The sequence below is a fragment of the Brachypodium distachyon genome, chromosome 4, assembly GCF_000005505.3.
Source record: "Brachypodium distachyon strain Bd21 chromosome 4, Brachypodium_distachyon_v3.0, whole genome shotgun sequence".
In the NCBI taxonomy this organism is placed as follows: Eukaryota; Viridiplantae; Streptophyta; class Magnoliopsida; order Poales; family Poaceae; genus Brachypodium; species Brachypodium distachyon.
The window spans coordinates 36875446-36900568 of record NC_016134.3 but is presented as its reverse complement, the minus strand read 5'-3'; the positions used below and the strand labels follow the sequence as shown (position 1 = coordinate 36900568).

The 25123-nt window shown below is 44.6% G+C and overlaps 2 protein-coding genes and 1 long non-coding RNA gene across 5 annotated transcripts; 1 reads left to right on the top strand and 2 right to left on the bottom strand.

Annotated features, from left to right (window-relative positions):
- Positions 1-6889: 6889 nt before the first annotated feature.
- LOC100829139 lies at positions 6890-8757 on the bottom strand. 2 transcript variants are annotated; one of them, XM_014902508.2, is made up of 5 exons: positions 8525-8757; positions 7917-8424; positions 7730-7835; positions 7402-7499; positions 6890-7235 (listed from the first exon to the last, which is right to left on the bottom strand). In XM_014902508.2, the coding sequence occupies exons 1-5, from the start codon at positions 8526-8528 to the stop codon at positions 7214-7216; spliced, it is 738 nt and encodes a 245-aa protein (XP_014757994.1). In that variant the 5' UTR covers positions 8529-8757; the 3' UTR covers positions 6890-7213. The 2 variants fall into 2 exon arrangements, with proteins under 2 accessions (XP_014757994.1, XP_003578174.1); XM_003578126.3 differs by having other exon boundaries at positions 7631-7835; positions 8525-8748.
- A 2735-nt stretch (positions 8758-11492) lies between these two features.
- LOC104584682 lies at positions 11493-14452 on the top strand. Of its 2 annotated transcripts, XR_732586.3 has the most exons (4): positions 11495-11951; positions 12727-13242; positions 13339-13422; positions 13654-14452. It is a non-coding gene; the product is annotated as an uncharacterized LOC104584682 (long non-coding RNA). The 2 variants fall into 2 exon arrangements; XR_732585.3 differs by having other exon boundaries at positions 11493-11951; positions 12727-13422.
- Positions 14453-21013: 6561 nt separating this feature from the next.
- LOC100842586 lies at positions 21014-24838 on the bottom strand. Its single transcript, XM_010239905.3, has 5 exons — positions 24637-24838; positions 23224-23627; positions 22958-23144; positions 22765-22870; positions 21014-21408 (listed from the first exon to the last, which is right to left on the bottom strand). The coding sequence occupies exons 1-4, from the start codon at positions 24646-24648 to the stop codon at positions 22802-22804; spliced, it is 672 nt and encodes a 223-aa protein (XP_010238207.1). The 5' UTR covers positions 24649-24838; the 3' UTR covers positions 21014-21408; positions 22765-22801.
- Between the last annotated feature and the right edge of the window lie 285 nt (positions 24839-25123).

The following is a 25123-nucleotide window of genomic DNA, read 5'->3' as shown; positions in this document are numbered from 1 at the left end:
AAGACCGTTTTTTTTCAGAACATGGCAATTTCTGATATGTTCAGATATGTTTCTCTACAAGCAGATGTGCTTGCTTTTATGATCACTGCCATTTTAGTTTGAAGATGTGTGTGTATCCCTTGGCCCCGCACGGTGCGCGTGGTGCGCCTCACCTCGGTCCATTGCCTGAAAGTCTTCTTTTCGATTAAAAATATCTCATGTATTTTTACTTTATTTTTTTGACCGTTTCCTGCGAAGATGACAGACGTTGTAATAAAACAAAACCCTTATATGGGCCGGACCATAAATCCAACATGGTAAAGACCAAGTAAACATTTATACATTTAAGTCTACATGCCAACAAGACGTGGTCAAACCGGTGACACTAGTCAAAAGAAATCAATAAGACAAGTCTCTATTGTCATGGTCAAAGAGGAGGAAGAGTTTGAGTAGAGCCCGGAAAGAAGACAAGGGGGCTAAGTGCAAAAGATGCAGTGATGAGGCTTTTGTTCATGGTGAGCCCTGAACCATCCCGAGAAGTTATCCAGTGCTCCCACCCCTTAGGGTGCTGCCGTGCTCCCAACGCACGGTAGCACTCCTAAAAAGTGTTCAATTTTTTTGAAATAAATTGAGTAGATTAATAAGATATGTTTCTATCATGTCACAAAGTTTCAAATCCAAATTCATTATATGCATAGAGAAAAAAAAAGACAAATACATATGTGAGTAGGTCACAAAAAGACAAAATTTCTGACACTATTCATGTTTGCATTTGTCTTTTTTTTTCTCTGGGTATAATGAATTTGGATTTGAAATTTGGTGACATGATAGACACATATCTTATGAACCCACTTAATTTATTTTGAAATTTTTGAAAACTTTTTAAGGATGCTACCGTGCGTTGGGAGCACGGTAGATGGTGCACCAAGTGGAAAAAGGAGGGGGTGATTCTAGAAGATATCTAGTGCTCCCGCCCCTTAGGGTGCACACCATAAAGTTATGAACCAAAAAGCACTTTTACCATTTTACCTCTATTTTTCTCTCTCCCCAAGATTAGTCATGGTCTTTTGTCATGTATTTCTAACCTATAAATACCACCCCCATTGGCGGGACGTATTCGTTCACCCCAACTTGAATAAACTCAAGAGGGAGAGGGCTAAAGCATCCCAAGGGGCCTGCTCTCGAGTGTTTGGGAAGTCTAGTCTCGACACAACCTCAAGGACGCACCTTAGGAAGCCTATTTTTTAGGTTTCGGGCCGTCTAGTGCAGCCTCGATTCAAAGTAGAGGGATCGGGTTAGAGTCTCGAGGGTATCCTAACCTCGCTACTTGGGAAGACGAGTTCGGCCCAAGTCTGAGACTGCACCGAAAGATCTCTCGTATAAGTGACTTGGGAAGACAAGCTCGGCACAAGCACTTGGCTAACGACCCCCTCGAACCATTTCCTAACATAGGATTAAGTGGTACCCACAGGATCGACCAAACCTATTAAAAAATATCGATGTGTCAACTTGTCCAAGTATACGACGACCTTCGTTATAAAATCGGCATACACGACTTATTTTTATGTACTTGTGCAATCGAGCATTGGCACTCTTGCTCTTGTTCTTGTCGAGAACAACAGAAATGTCTTTTTTCTAAAAAAAACAGTGCTAGTTCCGGCATTTTTAATCATTGAATGATGAGATTCTGAACAATTTTCATGTGCAAAGTACGTAAAAAATGTAGAATTTTTTTGGATGTATCATACGTACCCCTTCTGAAGCACCTTACGGACGGAGCGTCCGAGGCATTGTTCCCTTTTCTAATGCTTTAGGCCCCCAGATGCGTCAGAGGTTCAGGACCACTGACGCTTTTCCAAGCAAGAAGCGTTAGTGATAAGAGCCATATGCATAAAAAAATTAGGTCACCTTTGACGTTTTCTTTTACCCAACGTTATGAGAATGATAATTCGCAATTTAAATCGCACGAAAACATTGCAGCAATGAAATTCTTATTGATTTGCATACACGATGGAACACTGCATACAAGATCGGATACACTCATTTCACTGCATACAAGATCGATCAGATCCATTCATTGCACGACATACAAGATTGGATACGTTTTCATTGCATTGCATACAAGATTGAACATAAATATTGAAATGCATACTAACATCTGTGTCGCCAACGTCTTGGAGTAGTAGTTGAGACGATAGAGATAAAGATATCATCTAAAACGACGAAGGAGGCAGAAGAAGAAGATGTGGTTCATGTGGAAAAAGAAAAGGTTGTGGAAGAAAAAAACATGACAGTGGAGGAAAAGAAAAGAACATGTGGTGGTGGAGAGGAAGAAGAAGGCACTCGTGACGGTGAAGCAGTTGAGGAAATAAAGAAGAAATGTAGAGGTATTTTAAAGATGAGCCGACCAGCTTCGGAGGTATCTACGAATGAAGAATCTGCTTCATTGTTCCCACCATCTATATCAGATGTTTAATAAGAATAGGAATCGAATAAGCTGCTGATTGACTAAGAAAGCATTTGAAAAGAAAGGAAGGGTGATGCTTGTTAAACAAAGCTGCGTGTGGGGCTGCCACGTATAGCTGTAGTTTCTGTTGTACCATCGGTTATTTCCGTTATTGCTGTAGTAGCATCGGTTATTGCTGGTTACGAATGACCCAATCTATCTATGGCAACCACCCCTGCTTTTAGTAGATGGAGATGCGCACCTAGAAAAGACAGATGAAAGAAACATGCTGGCCCAAATATTAAACGGAATTTATGTTGAGCGAACGTTCGCTCTTTAGTCTCTCAGAGCGAAGGATCTGCTAGCCACCTGATTGAGAAGACGGTGCCTGAGATCGCGCCACGTGTCTTGTGGACGTGACAAAACTTTGGTCTATGAGAATGACAACTTTAGTTTGGTGCAGATGGCAACTTTACTCCGTCGCGCCAGAAAATTAGAGAACGAACGTTTAATTCCATTGGATGACAACTTTAGTTCTGTGCGGATGGCAATTTTACCTATCGCGCCGGAAGACCAGAGAGCGATCGCTCCCTATTCCATCCCAATATTAAAAGCTAAATACCACTCAGGTACCACTATTTGGAGGTCGAGTGCAACCGTGCCCAAATCTGCCTTTCGGGCTTCGGTATTTAAGGTATGGCGCCACATAGAAGATTCTTGTTCAAATCGTTGAATAATTCAAAACTCGGATTTTAATTACCCGACTGTAGTTAAAGATATTTAGCTCCCTGGTGCTAAAGCTTGGAATGCTAATTTTATTTGCAGTCTTTTCAGTCCCCTAGCTTCGGCTATTATTCTTAACACTCATATACTGCAGTCACATGGTCAAGATGTGCTCTGCTGGAAACATAACCCTGCAGGTATATGCTCTTCTAAACGCGCTTACAGGATCACTCTCCAGGAGGTAGCTTCTAGCAACACCATTCAGCAGGCCGTCTCCCATCATGACCACTCTCTTCTCAAAGCTATTTGGTCATCCAACATCCTCGTTCCTAGGGTCCAACTCTTTGCTTGGAGACTCATTAGGAAGGCCCTTCCGCAAGAGAGCAAGTAAATACTCTAAGCACATTAGAAAGAGCTGCTCCAGGTGAGGTTTAATTGAAGATGAGCTTCACCTCTTTTTCCTTTGTCCCTTCTGCAGAGCTGCTTGGTTCTCAGCCCCTTGGTACATTAGGTCTGAAGCTATTGCTACAAACAATCAAAGCTTTGCAGAATATTTCATTTTTCTTTGGTGCCTTTGGAAGGCTCGCAACGACCGTCTTTTTAACAGAAAACCTTCCTCTCCTACTCATATGCTTGGAGATCTCCCACGGGAACGAGGAGTTGCCAGGGCGGTTGCGCAGGATGCTAATGATTTGGCTTTGAGTTTTTCCTCTCTAGTTACCCACGTCTATTCAGATGCTCTGCTTGGAAGCTCCCTCGAGGCCAATCAGATGCATCTGTAACTAAAGTAGGTCTTGGAGTCTACCTCAAACACTATTCTTCGACGGACATGCTGAAAGTTCAGATTTCTGTGACTTCACCTCCTTGCGACTCCCCTTTCAAGCTGAAGCTTGGGCAGTTCTTCTTGCAGCAGTATTCAGCAGGCATCTTCAGCTGGTGTCCGGCACTTTCCTCACCGACAATCTCATTCTTGCCCAAGCAGCTGAGGCTAGAAGCATTCACATACATCCAGGTCATTGGTCTCTAAGACCTCTGCTTGATAAAATACACTCTGGCTTACTTCCTTCCTTCACAGTCAAGCATGTTTCAAGGGATTGCAATGCTGTAGCTCGTGCTTGCTTCTAGTGCAAGACGGTCAGGCAATATCTCCTCTATTTCTTTTGCCTGTATTAACCCTGCTCATGGAGCTTTAGGATGCCCTGTGCATCATGCTCTACAGATTGTTAGCGTGTCTGATATCGCGTTGTGTAATGTACTGTGCTTCTAATAAATAAATCCTTTCATCTTCCAATTTTTTTTTTCTGAAGGCCAGTGTATCGGGGCGGTGTGTATCCTCTCAAAAAAAGTATGGGAGATCCAACGCCCATTGAACACACAGTGCGCTGCAAAAATGGCTTTTGGGTCCCGGCGTCCCGGGATCTGAGGATCTCATTATTTGGGAAAATGAAATCATATTTATTAGTCTCAAATTTTTTGGGGTAAACATAGATAGAAAATATACTCTTAAAAGTTTTGTGATGAATTACTCCCTCCGAACCATATTACTTATCCCAAATTTGGTACAAAATTGTACTAAATCGGTGACAAGTAATTCCGGCCGGAGAGAGAATGTTAATTTGTGATCTGTACAAATTAAGATATTTCTTCATGAAAATTCGTAGGTGTATAGTTTTCATCAATGTTTACATTAGAAAACAATCAGAATTTTTTAATACTTAGAAATATGATTTTCTTTTTTCCCACTCAAATAACGGGATCCTCCCGGAGCCAAAACTGCCTCTATCGTCTAGCATCTTCACCTTCACACAGAGAAAGCCTATCCACCTCTCTCAAAACAAAAAAAAGAGAAGCTCAACTGGAACTTAAATCGGTCGCTTCTCTTATTTTGAAATCCGGACCAGCTGTTTTTCTTCCTCAGAAATCGTTGAAGTCATGGAGTGGCCTTGAATGTGCTTGACCGATGTCCGATGGTACACCACCTGATCGCGTTGCGCTGATACGTGGGAAGGTCCGGCCATCGGGTTGGCAGACGAGAAAGAAGAGGGCCATCCGGCTATGTACCATCTTTCTCCTCAAGATGGCGGAGCACCTGAGCGAATCGTGCAAAGGACTTGATTCTCAGCCAAAGAGAGCCGTAGAACTTCGTGAATATTCATGGGAAGATTTTTTTTTTTTCGGCAAACTAATTTTACTAATGGAAATGCCCGTGCGCTGCCACGGCCCAAACACAAAATGGTCGTCACTTGTATACACTATCTAAGGATTTTAATCTTCCCGGCCCAAAGCATATAAATCTAACACACTAAAAATCTGAATGATGTGAGTACATGTATATAAATATACAAGGTGTGGCCTCATACATCAGATGCAAAAAATGCTTATTGATTACAAAATCGAATCAGGTTGGGTTGATTCAGATTGGTCAAATCTCTTCCTTCCTGGTATTCCTCCTCTTATGATTTTATTATATTCTAATTGTAATCTCCCTTTTCTCTTTGTCTTCCCTACCATGAACTAATTGGAAGAACTAAATGAAATAAGATCAGAAATATGAACATCTGGAAGAAAGATCTGAACCATGAACGGAAAGTAACAAGATCTGTCATAGAAAAATGCAAGAACAAATATCTAGAAAGAACAAACAACCAAAACAGAATCTCAGAAGAAAAAAAAAGGAAAATAAATCTCCATCGTCTTATGTCCTAATAGAGGCTGAGTTCATTGATTTGTTGAATCAAGAAATGAATCTGAATGAGGAGCTCACGAGAGGTGAAGCACAAGGCAGTGGATCGTTCTGTCCTCACTGACCCCACATCTCTTTGTATCTGCCTGGATCTTGCCGGACTGCGCCTCGTTAGCTGCGGTGCTTCGCCTCTAGAGACAGTGCAACTGGGGCACGCCGTGGTCAGGGAAGAGGGAATGGGGCATGGTCATGGAAGAGGGGCGACGCTCCGATTCTGCCGATCTCGTCACGGTGCACGCAGCCAACGCAAAGAAGGCCATGTGCGGCTGCAGCGAGCCCGCGAGGGCCGCGCCGCTTCATGCGGCGCCTCTTCTGCTGTTGCTGCCTCGGCGGCCATGGTTGACTTTCGCATGCGTGAGCGACTTCAGAGACACGTCGCCTCGTCGCCTCTCTTTCATCTCCACGGCTCGTCCACCTCATCTTCCCCGATGGACTGGCTCATCGACTCTATCTCAGACCGTTTATTATCCATGGCGGCGGCGGTGGATCCAGTCTCCACGACGACGTGCGCAGGGAAGGAGCGCGGCAGCGACGGGCCGTCCATAGATCTTTGCCGGCGGAAACGGCGCTCGCAGAGGAGGAGGGCGGCTGCGGCGTGCAGAACGAGACGCGAGGCTTGCGGCGGAGGGAGGAGAAGCAGCGGTTGGAGGAGGCGGCGAGTGCCGGTCAGAAAGACAAGAGAGAGGTTAATGAAGTTGATGTACGACGTCATCGGCAATCACCACCGATTCTAATTTAATATATAGTAATAGATGTTTTCCAGTGCAGCGAGGAGGCCGGCGGTGGCCGGTGCTCCACAGGGAGAGCGTGGCTGCTGGAGGAAGCAAAGTGGTGACGGCGTCGCATGGGCAGTAAAGAATCCCAAGTGAATGTGCTGTCCGCTGAGGCCGAGCTCGATTTATAGTTTCTGGGTGTCCGGCCATTGAGACTTGAGAGAAACGGGAACAAGGATGGAAAAACGACGGTAATTAAGGGCGCAGCAGGACTGGAGGAGTCCATAACAAACTAAATAGTGAATTAGTGATAAAATCCGAGTCCAACAAACTTAACGGTGCAGCATACATATAACAGAAGTCCCTCGCACAGTCTATGCTATAAAATAACTGCAAGCATTTGATAATTCAGAAAAATAAGTAGACTCTGCGAAATGACACTAAAATTAAACAAGAGAAGAAAGCACTAGCTAGGACTCTGAACAATTAAACTAGTGGACCCTGCGAAATGCCACTAAAATTAAACTAGCTAGAAAGAACGAGGACTCTCGCTCTCCGGTTAATTCTTGCGCACTCTTGAGTCTTGACAGCATCTGATTTTGCTCCAAATCAAGTCGTTGACTCACCAGTACTGTTTTTGGGGATGGAAAAGACCAATATATATTAGAGACATGCATGGTACACATGGCCGGAATTTGCACCAGCGCTACTCTCTCTCTCTCTCTCTCTCTGAGATCAAATTAGATCGCACTTGACAGTTACTGGAAAAGCCTAATATAGCTGAAGAAGCTGCTTACCTCCTCGCCGATGACGAACATACTTCTGCCGATCTCTCGATCCTAGGGGCTTTACTTGCAATCAATCGAAGCATGTCCGGGATTTTGATGTCTTGACCCTGACAAAAGCAAACAGAACTGTTAATAATCTCACCGGCAATACTATATATATATATATATAAACGTACGTTGTTACCCTCACTACATATATAAACGTACGTTGTTACCCTCACTATATATATAAACGTACGTTGTTACCCTCAATCCAGCTCATCAGCACTGATTTTACTGTTCTCACAGAGATAGCTGCGACCTTCCCAATATCAACTACAGCATTGACCCCAACTACCTCGTCTTCCATGAAGATCGGTCCTCCTGATGTTCCAGACTCTATCGTGTAATTGGAGATGATGTGTTCGCAGATGGGTTCAGCTTGCTTGACAACAGGTTCACCCCTGGGAGAAACAAAACAGATCTACATATTTATATGACAACAAATCTATAGGCTCGCTACTAATTTCAGGAAAGGAAGTTACATTATACGGCCACGTGATGCGCCCGGCTCAACGAGCATGGATGCACTGTCAACGCCAAAGAATCCAATCATAACAACATCTCTCCCAGATACATTCATCTCATCGGAGAACACCACAGGGGGATAGCAGCTCGGCAGATCTCCAAGGACCCGAAGCAGAACTAGATCTCGATTCGCTGTGCTACGAAACACTTGAGCAGGAACATCATCAGCCATACCACTGAAGTTAACCGAAATCTGAAGATCGCCGTGCCCTTGATCAAATCCTTGAAAAGTGTGGTAGCAGGTCAACACTAAACATGTTGCTCCATCGTGGTGAACAACAAAGCCAGTGCCCAGTGTGTTCCTTTTTCCACCTTTGACGAATATCCGAACTACCGAACGGTGGTGGTTTTCGAACGTTCGCTGAACTAGTTGTGTTTCCGATGCCACTCGCACCTGATCTGGGACTGGGGCATGGCTCTCCTCACCCTCCTGTGCGCCGTGCAGCTCATCACCAGCCTGGCCACCTATATAAACAAAATGTAAACAGCAAGAACTGAACTCAAGTTAACCTATAAGGATACAGTGTCAAGCACGACAAAAATATTTCCAGAAGTATAATCTCACTCATGATCGTTCGAAGAGGAAGAGGAGAGAGAAGGTGCGTTGAGCTACAATGAAGATGAACGTCTGTTGGGAGAGAAGAGTAGGGAGAACCGGAGAATAAAGAGAGCTACAATGAAGATGAACAGCCGCTGGGAAAGAGTACTGCCCCAACGCAAGTAACCATACATGTGACTTACTGCAACTATTTTAACTTTTTACCATTTTCGTGTGACTGTTCTCCCTGGGTAATAGAAAGGCCAAGCTTTACTATCCATTCTCTGTTGTTTACCCCGTGAGTCGTGAACTCGTGATACGGTTGCTGCACACACCTAGCCGTCTTTTTTTCTTTGAAAAGGAGGACCCACCAAGCCGTCTATGATAACACCTACCTAAGATTTTTCTTTTTGTGAGCCGTCTGCATGAATGGTGTACATGATCTGGTACAGATTATAGACAATGTGACATTTTGGAGTTCAATCCGCACCAACCACCGCAGTCCAGATCCGGGTTCATCATGCTTAATCCTCATTCTTCTGACGTTATGTGTCTTGGCACGTTACCAATTATCATCAGTTACTGTGTCTTTGGTACGTAGTCCTTAGCATGACTGTATGGTTGCCCAAAAGAAAGAAAGAAGGTATGCGCACAGTCATCATGAACTTGAAGTAGCTAGGACGAGTCAAAGTCTCAAAGAACACGCCAACGAAAGCATGAGAGGAATCTATCATTTTTAGCTCCACGCCGCTGGTGCTGCAGACCAGGCGTAGCTTATGGAAGGGTGAAGCAACAGGGCAACGAAAGGACTGGTAAAGAGTACTCATTTGTAAAACCTTCCGGTTTTTTTTTTTTTGGAAGAGAAACCTTCCGATTTTACCTCCACGCTTCGGCCCTACGAGGAAGGCTCAAGCAACACGGGAACGAGAGGATATCATATGACGTTGCTCGTTCTCTTCTTTTCTCTCGCCTTCGTCTCTCACCAGGGGCTCGCTCGCGCCTCTTAGCCGGTATTGGTGCCAAACTGGCAATGAGGTCCTTCCGTGTAACAAAGTTCAAGGATGATTTTTGTTTTCTAACAGTGACGCTATGTAGCTGTAAAATGATTGCATACCGATAGTAGTATTTTGATATAGCTTAGGGCATGTACAATAATTGATAATGCAGCCTTTTTTTATGCGTTTCATGTCATTTAGAAAAAACAAAAAAACATACCATACAATATCTCATCTATTATTGTCTTATCTTACGATTAATGGTTAGATGAATAAAAATAAATAAATAAGTGTGAAGAAAAGGTCAAATCTAGTACAATGTGGACTTTTTTTTGCCTTATCTTTCTTGTGAAGAGACCATCTCTTCAAGAAATGACCGGCAAGATCGCACAATAACATCAATGTGCTGCAATGCTCGAATGTGTTTACCAAGCTCGTTGAAGACACTGCTCCTCTGGTGAACTATGAGATCAATGGCCATGTGTAAAACAAAGGATACTACCTGGCAGATGGCATCTATCCAAGATGGTTGACCTTTGTGAAGACAATCTCAAACGCACTCGCAGGAGGAGCAAGATCTTGGTTTGCGACGCAATAGAAAGCATGTAGGAAGGATGTCGAGTGGGCATTTGGTGTGTTGCAGGCTCGATTTGCCATCGTCCGATAACCTGCTCTCACCTGGTCGAAAGATCAGATTTGGGAGGTCATGACTGACTGTGTGGTCATGCACAATGTTGTTGTTCTAGAAAACAACAGGAGTACGGGGTGCCAATGCACGATGGCACAAATGCGAGAATAGTATGTAGGGGGTGTACGCCGGCCTTATAGCGAAGGTCGCCGTACACTTGGACAAGTTGACACGTCGATATTTTTTGAATAGGTTCGGTCGACTCTGCGGGCACGACTTAGTCCTATGTTAGGAGAGGCTTCGAGGGGGTCGTTAGCCAAGCGCTTGGGCCGAACTCGTCTTCCCAAGTCGCCTATAGCGAGAGATCTCTAGGGGCCGCCTCGGACCTGGGCCGAACTCGTCTTCCCAGGTAGCGAGGTTGGGATACCCTCGAGACTCTAACCCGATCCCTCTACTTCGAGTCGAGGTCGTACTAGACGGCCCGGAACCTCGAAACTAGGCTTCTCAAGTCGCGTCCCTGAGGTCGAGTCGAGACTAGGCTCGACCCAAGCACTCGAGAGCAGGCTCCTTGAGTTGCCCTAGCTCTCTCCCTTTTGATCTTATTCCAAATGGGAGTGAATGATACATGCCCCCATGGGGGGTATTTATAGGTTAGGGGTCCATGACAAAAGACCATGACTACTCTTGAGGGAGAGGAAAAGTGAGGGCAAGGTGGTAATTTTGCTCCTAGAGCTTTCTTGGCCCTTACTCTAGCCCTTTTGACCATGGCTTGGAGGGCTTGACCCTTTGATCGACGCTTAGTTGGCATGGCTATGCCTTGTTAGCGATTTGACCGGTCTTCGGGATTCGTTGACGGTCGTCGCCACGTAGGATCGTGGCCCGGCCCATGTAAGGATTTTATTATATTACAACACACAACATGATCATTGACAGCGAGCGGGAATGTCCGGTGTTTGACACTGAACCGTATGAACGGATGGGTCCTCTAGCCAATGTTAATCACCAGGTGTCGTCCGCCTTTGCTGCTTTCCTCGCCCGGCGGCAAGAAATTCGAGACGCTGGCACTCATCAGCAACTTCAAGATGATTTGGTAGAGCATTTGTGGAGGCTCCGAGGAAACGTCTGATTTTTTTTATTTCTTTGATTGAATTTGTTTGAATTGTGATTCAAAAAATTTGGTTTGGAAAGGCGTTTGGGAACGCCGGCTGAGAACCGGCTAGACCTTAAAAACAAAATCTAGTCGGGGCGCCTCCCAACCCCCCTACGGCCGAAAAAAATGGCAGGGCTGATGCGAAATAGACGGGACCGTTGTAGTTGCTCTTAGCTATATCTTGAAACCACACAAATCATGTTAGCCACGGTGTACAAGAAAATAGAAATGAGGGCCAACAATGTGTATTGTAATTTTTAGAAGTTAGAAAAAAGAACATGCCATGCACATCAGCACATATATTATTGAGCTCTTTTATGGTAATCGTCGAGAATCCGTTGATAGGGTTATTTCTTCTTTTCATGGGCCGTAACTCTATTCCTCGATCCCTAGCGTCGGCCGCCCGAGCGAGGCCCCTCCGCCGCCCGAGCCCTTCTCGTCGACCGTCCGCCACCGCCCGCGCTCTCCTCCGCCCGTGGGGCGCCTCCGTTGGCCGGCCGCGCTCCTCCTCGGATGTAGCCCAGCCAGATCCACCGCGGCGCCATCCCCCATCGGCAGGTCTGAAGAGGGGATTGGACGGTGACGACGCGGACGGCTCCTTGCAGTGCCACCGCCATGTCTTTCCTTCGACTCGTGGCTGCCTCCCCCTCCTTCGACGGGACGCCGATCTTCCGCTAGAAGGTGAGCAGCCCGCTTTTGCCGGAGTTTTGTTTTGTGGTTGCTTGCTGTTTTTTGTCAGAGAATATGGCAATAAAATAAAAGAATTGAACCCTCTGCATTCAGTTACACCGGTAAGGTTCGCGTGCGATTGCTACGGATCAAAATTGAGATATTAGAAGAGATAAAAGTCATTAGTAATTTTTTATCAATATCTGGTTGCGTCTAGAACTTGATCATCAAAATGAATCAGAAAGGAAGCATATGCAGAGCAGAAATATTAGTTAGCAAAAATTATGAAAAGGAGCAGAAACTTTTGACTGGAAGTGCACATTAGATTGAGCACTGCTGCAACTTGATCTTTACCAGTTGCTTTTTTATAAGAAACAGATATATCTTAGTCGCAAGATGCAACTTGAATGCTTCTTTTGATATGACTATGATATGACTAATTGACTATGACTGTTGAATTTATAAATTTTATTTTTCTGAATTTTCTCAATTCCAGATTTGTGATGTGTGCTATACCTTTTTAGCTTACCTTGTGATGTTGCGATTGAGTGTTTAAAAAGTGACTAATCTCCTTAATATAGATCCACAGTTCCTCTGAGTTTTGTTTTGTTTTCTTAACCTGTATGTACTAATTTCAGGAGGGCCGTTTGGCACAAACTCTTGCAGTATGCTCTGTCATTCTAAAAAAAAAATAGCCTCTGCACAGATGTCATATCATTTTTCTCAAATTCTCTTATTGCTTCTGTATATGTATGGTGTTGATTACTTGTTTTTACACCGTATGCAGGTCTCAAAAAGTTCAATTTGTCTGAATTGGAGGCCGCTACAAATAACTTTTCAGAACAGAGCTTGATTGGAGAAAGTGTCTCTTGTACCGTATACAAGGCTTGAAAAGAATGTGAAAAACTTGCAAGAAAACTGCATATTGTAAGATGCAATACGACTCTTTTGTTCATTTGTCTACAGGTTGTCCTCTTCAGAACCTGTGTACTCCTTTTTTTGCAAAGATGCAATAGGACTCTTTTGTTCATTCGTACAGAGGTTTAGAACCTCTATACTCAGCAAAGCCTTGACAGGTTCAGGCTCTCCTCTGTAAAATGCTGCTAGCCTGCCATGCCTACCGGAAGGATTGTGATACATAGTAGTTTGGATATTAAATGGGATAGTAGTAGCTCTACTCTAAGCTTTTCCATAAAAATCTCTACTTCAAAATGTTTTTCTGTACATATGGGTGACTTACAAGGAAGTATATGACTCTGTGCTTAAGACGGCGGCTTCAATTCGGAGTTGCAGCGTCAGCAGTGTAAGTGGCGGTTGGCGGTGTGGGCATTTGAAACTTGTTCACTGATTTTTGCACACCTGGGGTGATCCTGTTGATGTCAAAATTGGCTGCATGCAGAAACACAAGGATTTGCAATTTGATGCTTGGCACTTAGTAACGAATGCAGTCACCTGGAAATGTTAGTTCTTATTGCAATTGCAGGTCTGTACCGTTTCTTTATATGAAAATAATGTTCCTTTTGCCTCATCGTATGGGGTTTCAATTGAATTCTGATCAGAAGCAACAGCAAAGTACTGCACTACTGCTGAATTGAGCATCTTTTTTGAGCCACAAATTTGACTTGTTTCCCTTTTTTTGTTTAATGTAATGTAAACTTCTAACGCTGCCATTGTTTGTGAAGTAACTGGAATTGGCTTTTTTTTCAATTTGTAGGCACAAACCATTACGATTAAAGCAAAGAGTCACAACTTCAAGATTAAAATGCTCACGAAAGAACACCAGCACACCTGCAAGTCAACTGGTCTAATGCTCTGGGAATCAGCTCAATTCATGTGCAGTCTTTCTAGCGGAAAATCCCTCCATAGTTGCCGGCAAAAGGGTGCTGGAGATAGGCTGTGGCTCAGCTGGCATCTGCTCAGTGGCTGCTGCCAGTTTTGCTCAGTTTCTTGTAGCTACTGATGGGGATGAAGAATCGATTGATCTACTTAGACCAGTTGCATAACAGAATTTTTATTAGGAAGCTATTTTGGGGCGATGAAGATGATATGAAGGAAGTCAGGGAGCTTTCTGGCGATTCTGGAGGTTTTGATTGTATAATAGGCACTGACGTCACCTACAATCCTGATGCTATACTTCCTCTCTTCAGAACTGCTAGAAAATTGATTTCTGACCAGAGCAATGGTGATTCAGAGGCAGCCCTGATTCTTTGCTACATTCAGCGCCGTGTTGATGAGGATTCTATCCTTTCTATTGCAACAGCCCAAGGCTTCAGACTTGTATCATTAGCTCTTGGTTCTGTGGTAATGATGTATGCAGTGCTTTCCGGAATGTAACACTTTCCATTTTTTATTTTGAAGTGTGAAACACTGGTGCCTGAATTGCATGGTTACCATACTTGCAGATTTATTTTATTTCTCCTTAGCTACTGTACTAAAGGAATATTGTTGTATGTCACAACTGTACTGATATGACTGTTGTGATATCAGTATGAAGTATTTGGTTTCAACTTCCATTCCTTCAAGATTAAAAGAAGTGTTAGCATTGGGTCTGCACTTTGCAGTTTCCCTTTAATTTGGGCTAGAGAGGGTCAAATTGTGTTCAACGCCAGGAAGCATCAACTTGTACCGACCGAAAACATGAACAACCTTCTTATTTCTTAAACATTATACAATGAAAATTATTACACCGAAAACATGAAAAACCTTCTTATTTCTTAAACAGTATACGATGAAAATTATTACAGCGGAAAGAAATGCATGGAGATACAGTTCTCTACGGTAAAGCCAAAAGAAAACAACAACTTAGAAGTAGAACATACACTAATTGCAAACTACGCAGTGCTACTTTTCTTCGATAAAGAATTGCTAACTCCTACAATCAATCAGTTATAAAGATCATTTTCTTCGTCAGCAGACGCGTAGATTATTTATAGGAGAACTGTATGTACAGAGATGATTTTGCATAGGAGAACTGTATGGCAGCTTGGGGTAGCACCATGTGGGAGGCGCGAGGAGGAGGCCTCGGGCGCCTCCTTCTAATCGGGCGCCGGCGGCGGCCAGGGCGGCGCGCGAGGAGGAGGCACGGAGACGGCGAGGCCTAGGCGGCGCGGATCTGACCGGTGAAGGTTCGCGGCGGGGCACGGGGGGGAGGAGGAGGGCGGGGCACGCCGGATCCGGCCGAGGGGAAGGCGGGCGGCAGCGCGAGGGGAGCACGAGCCGGCGGCGGCGCGGCGGGCGGAGGGGAGGAGGCGTCGGCGGCGCAAGGGGAGAAGAGGAGGGTCGGCTGTGCGAGGTGGGCGGCGACGGCGCGGCAGGCGGAGGGGAGGAGGCGTCGGCAGGGACGCGGAGGTTCGGGGAGCGTCGGGGAAGGACCGAAGGAGGGGAGAAGAGGAGGGTCGGGGAAGGAGGCGAGAGGACTGTGAGAGGAAACGAGAGGAGGAAGAGTAGTTTGGTGGAGAATTTGTGACCGGTGGGTCCCAAACAGGATACTTCCAATAATTTCCAGTACTTTTATTTTTTTAGTATTTTTAGTATTTTTTATTTTTCCACCGTCGGATCAATTAGGTAGGACGGTTTCTAAAATTGACAAAACTTGTAATATTATTAATCAATAAAAAGTAAAAAGAACCAAGATTATCAAAATCAGCCGAATCAACTCAAGTAATGATGTCGCTAGTGCTTCCTCTTACTTCAATTCGTATTTAGTCTAAGTATTTCCATAATGATTAAGTTAACAATTTGTGCCTCAGTACAATTTGTATTTAGTCTAAATATTTCACCTAAAATGAAACATATACATACACAAAACTGATTTACCTCCTTCGGCAACACCACAAAAATTGAGTCTAAGAATCAAACAAGAGACATGTCACCTCAATCGAAAAGCAATTAACATGTGTTTATATGGCAGCAATGGTATACACAATATGTATAGAAGTTGAACATGAGAAGCTGTTGCTAAACCTGACAAGCAATTTCACAAATTGTTGTTGTTTATGGCACAAAACTCGCAGATTATCATCACAGAAAGATACTCACAGATTCTACTAAAGTAAATTCTGAAACATATAATTGTGGCACGATCGAAGAAAATAGAGCAGTTGCCTAGAGAACCCACCATACTCAGGGTTGCAATAGACCATTCCAACCATGACCAAACAGGACCTCAGGGGGCAGACGTCGGTGAATGCGAAGCCGAACTGCCGAAGTCGAGGCGGATGCGGTGGTGTCCCGTTGCTGAGGAGGCTAGCGTGGGCGGTTCCAGGACGGAGGAAGCAGGATCCGGCGCGGAGCAGACTGGTGTCGGCGGTAATGGAGCGGAGGACGCCAAATCGGGAGAGCCCCATGGTGCATGGGGTAGAGGCAGGAGTGAGGTGGGGATGGCCATGGCCATGGCCGGAGTCCGGAGAGAGAGAGAGCCCGTTCTGACTTCTCACTCTTGAGGAGAAAGGGGAACGTGGGGAGTGGGGCCTCATCCATCTGCTAATCAAGATTAACAAAAAAGAACGTGGACAGGTGGTTGGCTAGGACCGACGCGAGATTTAAATTACAAATGAATGAAGAAAATGGTTGCCGGCGTTGCTGCTCTGCCTCCATGCTCCCCGCTGGCTGAGCTGAATTCGCCTCTCTGCCAGAATCGTTAACCCGGCCACCGTTCATTTGTTAAGCTCGGCGCAAAAAAAAAAGTAACACACGACTGTGGCCGTGGCAAGGCTTTCACTACGCGCCTCCAACTCCGTGCAGATGCATCTTCCCCTCTGCAGAAAAACCTTAACCCGGCCAGAGTCGTTAATCAAGCACGACGCCAAACAAGACTGGCCCGAGCTTGACAAACGTCTCTGGATGGGGAAAGGATTCAACGGCAACTCTTCCGGACGGTGTGCGCGCCACAATGCTTCGATAGTACTCGCCGTCGTCCATGGCCGAAAAAATCGGCCTGGTCGTGGGTGGAGCATTTAGGTCCAAGACCAACGAATGGCCCGTCCACGACCAGCCAACTTTTCGTGCCGGGGGCTCGACTGCTTGGGGTTGGACAGGCTCTAAGACTTCAGGAGACTAGAGGAAGAGGGGTGGGTGGAGACTGGAGAGTGCGCATGTGAGGCTGTGGTTCGACCGTTTATTAGACTGGGCAGATCACCGGTGGCGGTCACGGATTTCAACACCAACTGGTGCCTGTGTTCTGAAAGCACTCGAAAACTCTGGTGTGTGGCATGTCTCAGTGGCAGTTGTTGCACAGACCCACGCCGCTGTTATAACCAAACGTGACCCAACTTTTAATTTGCCATATATTCTAAGTATACTTTAAAATTAAAAGGACCGGCCTTTTGGATGTATTATTACATTTAGGTATTACACTCAGGTTTTCATTTCTAAATTCTGATATTTCATACGTGAATACAAAAAATTGATGCACTGAAAATGGACAATTTGTAGTTATTTAATTTCCATGAATTCAAATTTGATCAAGAAATCGTTATATTTTGCATGGCAATTAATCTTAAAAAGATATAACCTCATAAAAAATCTGGAACGAAAAACATATGATTCATAAGAAAATCTTCATCGTTAGTCAATTTGCCCTGAATGTTCTTAAAGCTTCAACTAATACATCCTTTCGAATAGACAACTTGTATATTCCGTCTCCTATTTCTTTTTTTTTCTCTGTGCAAGACTACCACGGAAATAAAGAAGTTTCCATGCCAAATATTAGAAATTTTTAATCAAATTTGAATTACTAAAAATTTATATACTACAAAATGTGGTCGATATAAAAAAAAATCCTAAAGCAACTTGTTAATTTCGGAACGAAATTGTTATTAGCTTAACTAAGAAATGTAAACATGAACATGAAAGTGCTTGCGTTTTGTGCTTTAGTTTATATAGGTAACCTAGAGGATGAATAATAAGTACTAATCAACTTCGTACCACCAGTGGCGTTCTCGTGACTACCATGCGCCGGCCGCCGCCGTCTCCTGTTGGTCCCACCATACGCCCGCGCAACGCCTCTTGTCCGCACTGCAACCGCCTGGAGGAGCGCCTGATGGAGCACGCCAAGAAGCTCTCGCGCCGGACAACACGCGAGGAGTTCGTCATCCGCGCTGGTTTCGCCGCGGAGGAGCTCGCCCGTGGACGAGCCGCCTCCCACGAGCAGCAGGTGTCGGAGTTCGCGTGGCGCGCTATGGCGCACGAGCAGCTCTCCATTCTCCCCTCCGACTCTGATGCCGAGTGAGTGGAGAGCACGGCCGGCCGGTAGAGTCTCCTTGATCGATTGCACCCGGCCTGCTAGTATATTTTGGCTATCTAGTTGTGTATTTTGGTTGAAGTAGGTGATCTGCATGGCCGTGCCGGCTGGGAAGGGCTCCGATCGAGGCCGGGTACTGGCCTGTTAGTTTAGTGTAATGTGTATTTTTTTTACCGAACACAGCAGGAGAGGCTACTACCGGGATATATTAATAATTAATGTGTATTTTGTTAAACGGATGGAATGTATGAACTATGATCTTAATTAGTGTGCTGTTTGTGAACTTTACTTTTGATTTTATTTTTGAATTTTCTATTATCGTTCATAATCATAAGTTGAACTGATTCATATAAATGTGATTTCAAACTAATACATAGCAAATTCGTAAATAGTAGAAATAAAATACTAATACTATACGGGATTTATAATGAGCGAACGTTCGCTCTTTAGTCTCTCGGAGTGAACGCTATATTGGCCATTCGATCGGAAAGATTATGGCTGGGATGGTGCCACGTGTCTTTGTGGGGTGGCAACTTTAGGACTGTGGCAATTCTTAGTTATGTAGAGTGGAATTTTAGCCTGTGAAGGTGGCAACTTTGTCCCGTCATGCTAGAAAACTAGAGAGCGAACGTTTAGTTGCGTGAGATAGCAACTTTAGTTTGTGACGGTGGCAACTTTAGTTCTGCGAGGCTGGCAACTTTACCTGTTGCGCCAGAAGGCCAGGGAGCGAACGCTCCCTCCCTATTCCATCCCAATACTATATATTAACTAGTCACCGCCGTCGTCCTCCACGGCGGCTCCTTCGTCTCCACACCCATGGTGGCCTCATTCCGCGCTGGTGAGGTGGTGCGTTCGGTGCTTTCCTCGCCGCACTCCCCGACGCTCTCCGCAGCGCTCTCCTCGTAGGGGCCGCCGCGGCCACGAAATCCACTGTGGCCGTAGGGGTTACGAACCGATAGAAAGTCGCCGGAGCCGCGGCTCAGGGCCAAACGTGTCCGACGGCCGCCTCGTGGAAAAATTGCGAGCGGGCGAGTTGTCGTTCCAGAGTCCATAGTGTCCCCTGCCGCCCAGCAGGGAAAGCGAATCCATTAAACGATACTGTCGGGCGACGCGAGGCCCTGCGTGGAAACCGCGGCCAACTAATGTACCGACGGCATTTACAAGCCTAGTTTTGAAAACCGGACCGGACCGCCGGTCGAACCGGAAAAACTGAAACCGGACGCCGCACTGATCCTCCCAGCTAGCTAGGCTACCCTTTGTTGTATACTATTGTCGGAAAAGACCTTTTTTTATCAAGGAAAAACGGTTGGGCCGATTCCTGGGCCTTCATTTCAACTGGGTTGTGCTACCAGTTGGGCTGGGCCAGTTCCGGCCCTTCTGGCACTTCTTGTAAATGTGAAAATATGGTAAAAAAACAAAAACATGAGATATGAATTTTGCATTACACTACATTTTTTTTCCTTTTATTGCAGCATTTATGAAAAAATATATTTTTATTGTCTTAAAAAGCCACACTGGTTCAACCGGTGAACCAGCGGTTCGACCGCTCGCCGGTTCGATCACCCGTCCGGTTTTCAAAACTAGCTTTACAAGTCGTCTCTTCGGTTCTTAGTGGCGGGTCAACGAAAGGCGCGTCGCTGGTATGTCATGGGCGGCTGGAAATAACTTCATGCCATTGGAGAATAAACTACCACCCGTGTTTCATATATGCTGAACGGCCACTGAACGAGACGGCACCGGAGGTTGCTCTGCAGTGGCGTGTACGCGTTTCTGCAGCGACGACGCTGCTGGGGTTCCTGCCAATGGCGGGTTTCGCTAAGACGCCACTGCCGGGGTTCCTGCCAATGGAGGGCATGCGGAAGCGAGACGCCCTCGCTCGGACCAACTAGGCCAGCCTCAGGAGGGGACTTGACCAAGTTCTCGCCGCCCGGCGAGAGTTTTTTTTTTTTTTTTTTTTTTGAGAGGGCCGCCCGGCGAGAGCTGGAGAGGGAGCTGGCCGTCGGCCGTCGCGCGGAGCTGGACAGCTCCGGGCCGTCGCCTGCCGCACGTTATCGAGGACACCGCGGGGCGGCTCTTGCCGGGCGTGACCACCGTCCGACAAAGAGCGTCGTCGGGCCTTTGACGCTGACTAGCTGGCGCACGACATTCGGCAGTCGGAGAAGCATGCGAGTGAAGGTGGCGGTGAAGCTCCAGACGTACATCAAGGTGAGCTCCTCCCACAACAAGTGAAAAGAGAGACTCTGTTCAAGATGATGATAACTCAAGGACAAGTACTACTGATTAGGGGGGAGTGTTAGGATTAATTTAATTAATCATTACTTGTATTAGCACTGAACGGTTGCCAATTAATCAAACCGTTGGGCTCCCACGTGCAGATCTTCCAGAGTGGACGCGACCATTGCTTGCGCACCCTCTGTACCACTATTTATATAGTGGACATCATCGATGGAAATACATTTGAATCATTTGCTTTGTCTCAATCGTGTTTACTCTCAATTTTCAACATTAACAAACTGTATTCTTTATTTTTTTAGTATGAGTACTAAATTGTCGAGCACAGTGGCAGTACTTTATGCTCGAAGAAATAACAGGTGTTTTAAATATGCAGAATTAATAGAATTAGAATGTTTGATCCAATCATTGATCTAAGAACTTATTGTGGCTGACTGTTTGAAACAGTACATGATCATCATTGGATCATTGCTGCCAGCTTGTAAATTCCAAGTGACCGCTCCATCCAGCATCTTGATGCATTTCACCATGGCAATCAATGAATATGCGTACATAATTGAGCCACTGGGAGACGCGAACTTGTTTTGTAAAGAATTTTGACAACAGAAGTGATCCAACTTCATAAACAAAGCTACCCTCAGCAGCATGGATTTTTCCTTGTAAAAATGCCCCTAAAGATGCTAACAGAAGTACAAAGATAGGCTGGGAGCACCAGTTAACCACTGCAGTGCAAAAGACAGAACAAACTAAACAGCATCTGCTAGTACCACCAGCAAACCCACCAAGATCGAATTGAAAACAAGAGTAGCACAAAACTCCAACATGTTGCAACATTCAACTCAAAAGGCCAGCAGCAAGTCCAAACAAACTAGTACAAGAAAGTTCACCGTTTCCTCTAAACACCCATCTTGGAATTGGAGCTTATGTTGGCCGAAGACTTGGTACCAAAGTTTCCATCCTGTATTGGTCCTCCACCTTCAAGAACTTGTAAATCATCTGCATTTAACATGAAAAGATTAAAGTTGTTAAAGGCCATGTCATTCCGTACAAATATATGTACCACGAACTTCAGATGTAATGAAACAATTAAGTTCTTGAAGAATGCACAAAAAGATTGGAATGGGAAGACATGTTATCACAAGGTGGTCACTGAATAACAGTTTGTTTTCATGTACTATACTAGATACGCATCAGGCATCTTGTTACTCATCAGTACAATAACTTCTTTTGAGCATTTCACAACCAGAAACATAATACAGAAACTAAGCTCCATGCTGCTATTAAAAGATCTTGGTAGAGGTGGTTGTTGGTGACACGACGCACTAATAGTAGGTTACAACATGGACAACACCAGTTGGACCGAAATCAGAAGGCACAAATGATCTGTAATCCAGTATCAAGTTTCATGCATCGAAAGCCTAAGCTGGTTAGGTAATGTGGGCAGTATAATCATACTTCAACACTTGCCCTCGCGTGAAGTGTGTGGGCTCAACGTGGCTGAAAATTGCTAGATAGAGCTTTGCAATATAATCATACTTCAACACTTCGGGACTCTGGCTCCGGTATCATCTTGAGTTTGATGCACAAAACGGTAAACCTAAGAGCTTAAGCCTGTTTTGGGCCGCTTCTTTGCCATTTGCGGTCGTTGTAGCTGTTGTGGCCTCCTTAGGATTGCGAGAGGATTTTTTAACCCTTGCCTGAAATTTGCTCCCACGGGGAGTCGAACTCAGGACCTGAAGAGTGCTACTAGAGTTGTTCCTTAACCATTACGCCAAGGGCTCGTTCGCTTTGCTGTTGGATGGCCTCTTGTCATAAGTTATTCATTTTGCTTTCCTATGCTTTGGTAGTCTAAGTCTAAGTTGCTGGAGGTAGGCATACATTCCTGGTAGCACTTATCTGTTTCTGCTGCAATAACTAAACATTTCTAGCTCGATGAAAGGGCTCCACTTTAGACTTTAGTACCCCTAAAAGAAGGGACACTGTTCAACTATGTGTGTTGGAAAGTAGAGTCACCATAGGCTTTGGGAAGGAACTAGACTTATGCAGATTTGTGTAGAAGAGGCTCCTTAAGTCTTTTACAGAAATGGATACTTTGTATGAGTTTACAAATACCAAAATCAAGTCACAAGGCAGTTCGTTGGGTGTGTACTGATTGCATATTTGACTTCGATCTATATGTTACAGAACAATATATAAACTCTTAAATTGCTATTAGAATAGCATTCCCACATTAGCAAATGAAGAAGAAAAGCAAAGTATTTCTCTACGCATTTCAGCAATCCACTACATCTTCTCCCTAGTAAATTAGTACAAATAATTAAAAAGAGAAAATAGAACAGTCATTTTACTCACCAGTCACCAGCAGGTAACAACACTGATATGATTACCACTAGAACCAGTGGACCTGTGAGCCAGCTTGACCTTGGCCTTCTATATATTCCAATAAGTCCCCAATGGACTACAAATAAAGAAAATACAGAAAGGAATAAAAAATAGTCAAATGTGTAGTACATCTTTACTTAATGTCTTATTATAAACAGGGTACCTGTTTTTCTCTTTTATTTATAATCGAAATAAGTTCTGCAATTGATTCCAGATTATAAGTGATCAAGACACCTCGATCTCTAGAACATAAACCAACCAGATAACCGTCGGCATCGAAAACAGGTGACCCAAATACAGTGAAATAATCAGGACAGCAATCATGAATAAACTGTGTCGTGCCTACAAAACTGAATTGGATTTTTGTTAATATGTAAGACAGGAAAAAAGGGAACCGTAACTATTTGACGAAGAATTTAGGGAACTCACTTCACAGAGCCATCAGATAAGTAACTTGGATAGTTTATATCTTGATCAAATCCAAGAGTGTAAACAACTTGATGCTTTGAAGCCTCATGTTCACAGAATTGAACTGGATATACCATACTGATATAAAATGGAGCATTAAAAATAAAGAACGCAGCAATGTCATTGCAGGTAGCTACACTGGATATGTCAAGCCCCACTGTTGTTCTGTTGGTGTCTGGGAACACAACTTCATAATAAGCGTTAGAGTCCCTCCGGAACGTACTTGAGTGTGCTATTACATAGCAGAAGTTGGCTCCCATTGAAACAATTGTGCCAGGAGTAATTGCGACCGTTTGGCTTTTTTCAATACTAAGAATTCTAACCACACATCTCCGAACCTTGTTGTGCAGGTTGTCAAATCCTGCCTGTTAATATCCACAAATGAAATCTTACAGCTAAGTTGATCCAATTTCTCTAACCAGTGCATTTAAATGAAAACAGTAAGATCAATCCAGTAGTAACACCACACCAATAAACAAATTTACAGGCCTCGCCCACAACCACGCCAGCATAATTTGTCTTGCACACATCAAGACACAGAACATGTTGGTTCTAAGTTCTAACCATCCAGTTACCTTACCATGTGGTGAGGATGTCAATTGTGTGTTATCATTATCATTATGTTCTTCTCACCCTATCTTGTGGGACTAGCTATTTTGTCTACTTTTAATTAGATTTGCCTACTGCATGCAGTTGTCGTTGCCTCGGTGGTGCACATAGATGAATTCTTTTCCAGGGTAGTTTAATCGCACTTCTTCCTCTATCAAATAGAATGTAATGAAGTTGCTACAATAATCAAGTTGCATTGTCATGATAATTGGATGCTTAATTAGTTAGTTAGGCCATGCAAGTCAACAAAAATTGAAGATCACAAACCAGCATGATGCTGCTAGCCTGTGAGTATGTTCCCGAGAAACTAAAGCATGGCATGGAAAGCTGGAAACTAGAGAAACTGCAGCTATAATGTTGGTTCCGCCATGGCCATAATTTGACGCGTGTATGACTTGACAGTACAAAATCCATGTCCATATACAGCCTGACGCCAGGGCAGTGGGAAAATTAAACTTCATCATGCATCAACGATTGCTTAAACAATCCGCTTGCTTCCAACACAAATTATGTTCGATATTGATAAGAATATCAGGGAATCTTCTAATACTCGGTAGTCGGTATGTACTGTACTACCGTAGTCCCCATCAGGTTTAAATAAGAGGCCACTAACAAACAGTAATCCAGGAACAAGACATGAGAAATTCGTAAGACTCTCTTACGAGCGTCATGCGCTCCGTGTTAAAAACGAGGCATGTCAATTGGGGAAAAATGTATCAGATGGAAAGGGCAAGAGAGAAAAACGATAAAGCCGGATAGATTCACCTTGGTAGCCATAAGAAAATACGACGCTGCGCCACAGCAAAAGAAGCGCCGGGCAGGTCCGCAGGATGCCGAGGATCGCTGAGGTGCAAAAGGAGTGAGAGAGTAGCAGTGGTGGCGGCGAGCAGCGGTGCGGGCGGAGGGAGCAGAGGAGGCTGGGACGGGGGTGGGGCGGCGGGGGGGAAAGGGGTTCCGTGTGACGCGGCCGTGGTCGAGCGAAGGGAACGAACCTCCATCAGGTGAACAACAAGTTAGGGTTTATCGTGCCTCGTGGGTCCGCTCGAACCCAAGTGTTTTGATTTTATTTATTTATTTTATTATTCGAAATTTCGATGCGGAGGTTTTTTTTTTTTGCCCACCATCCCTCTAAATTTTGGTCCAATTCATCATTTTTTTTATCTTTATTTATTCTCCTTTTGCCCAGCCCAATTGTTTTTTTTTCAGTTTTTCTCTAATTTAACCTATGTGCTGCGGCGGGTTTCGGTGGGCC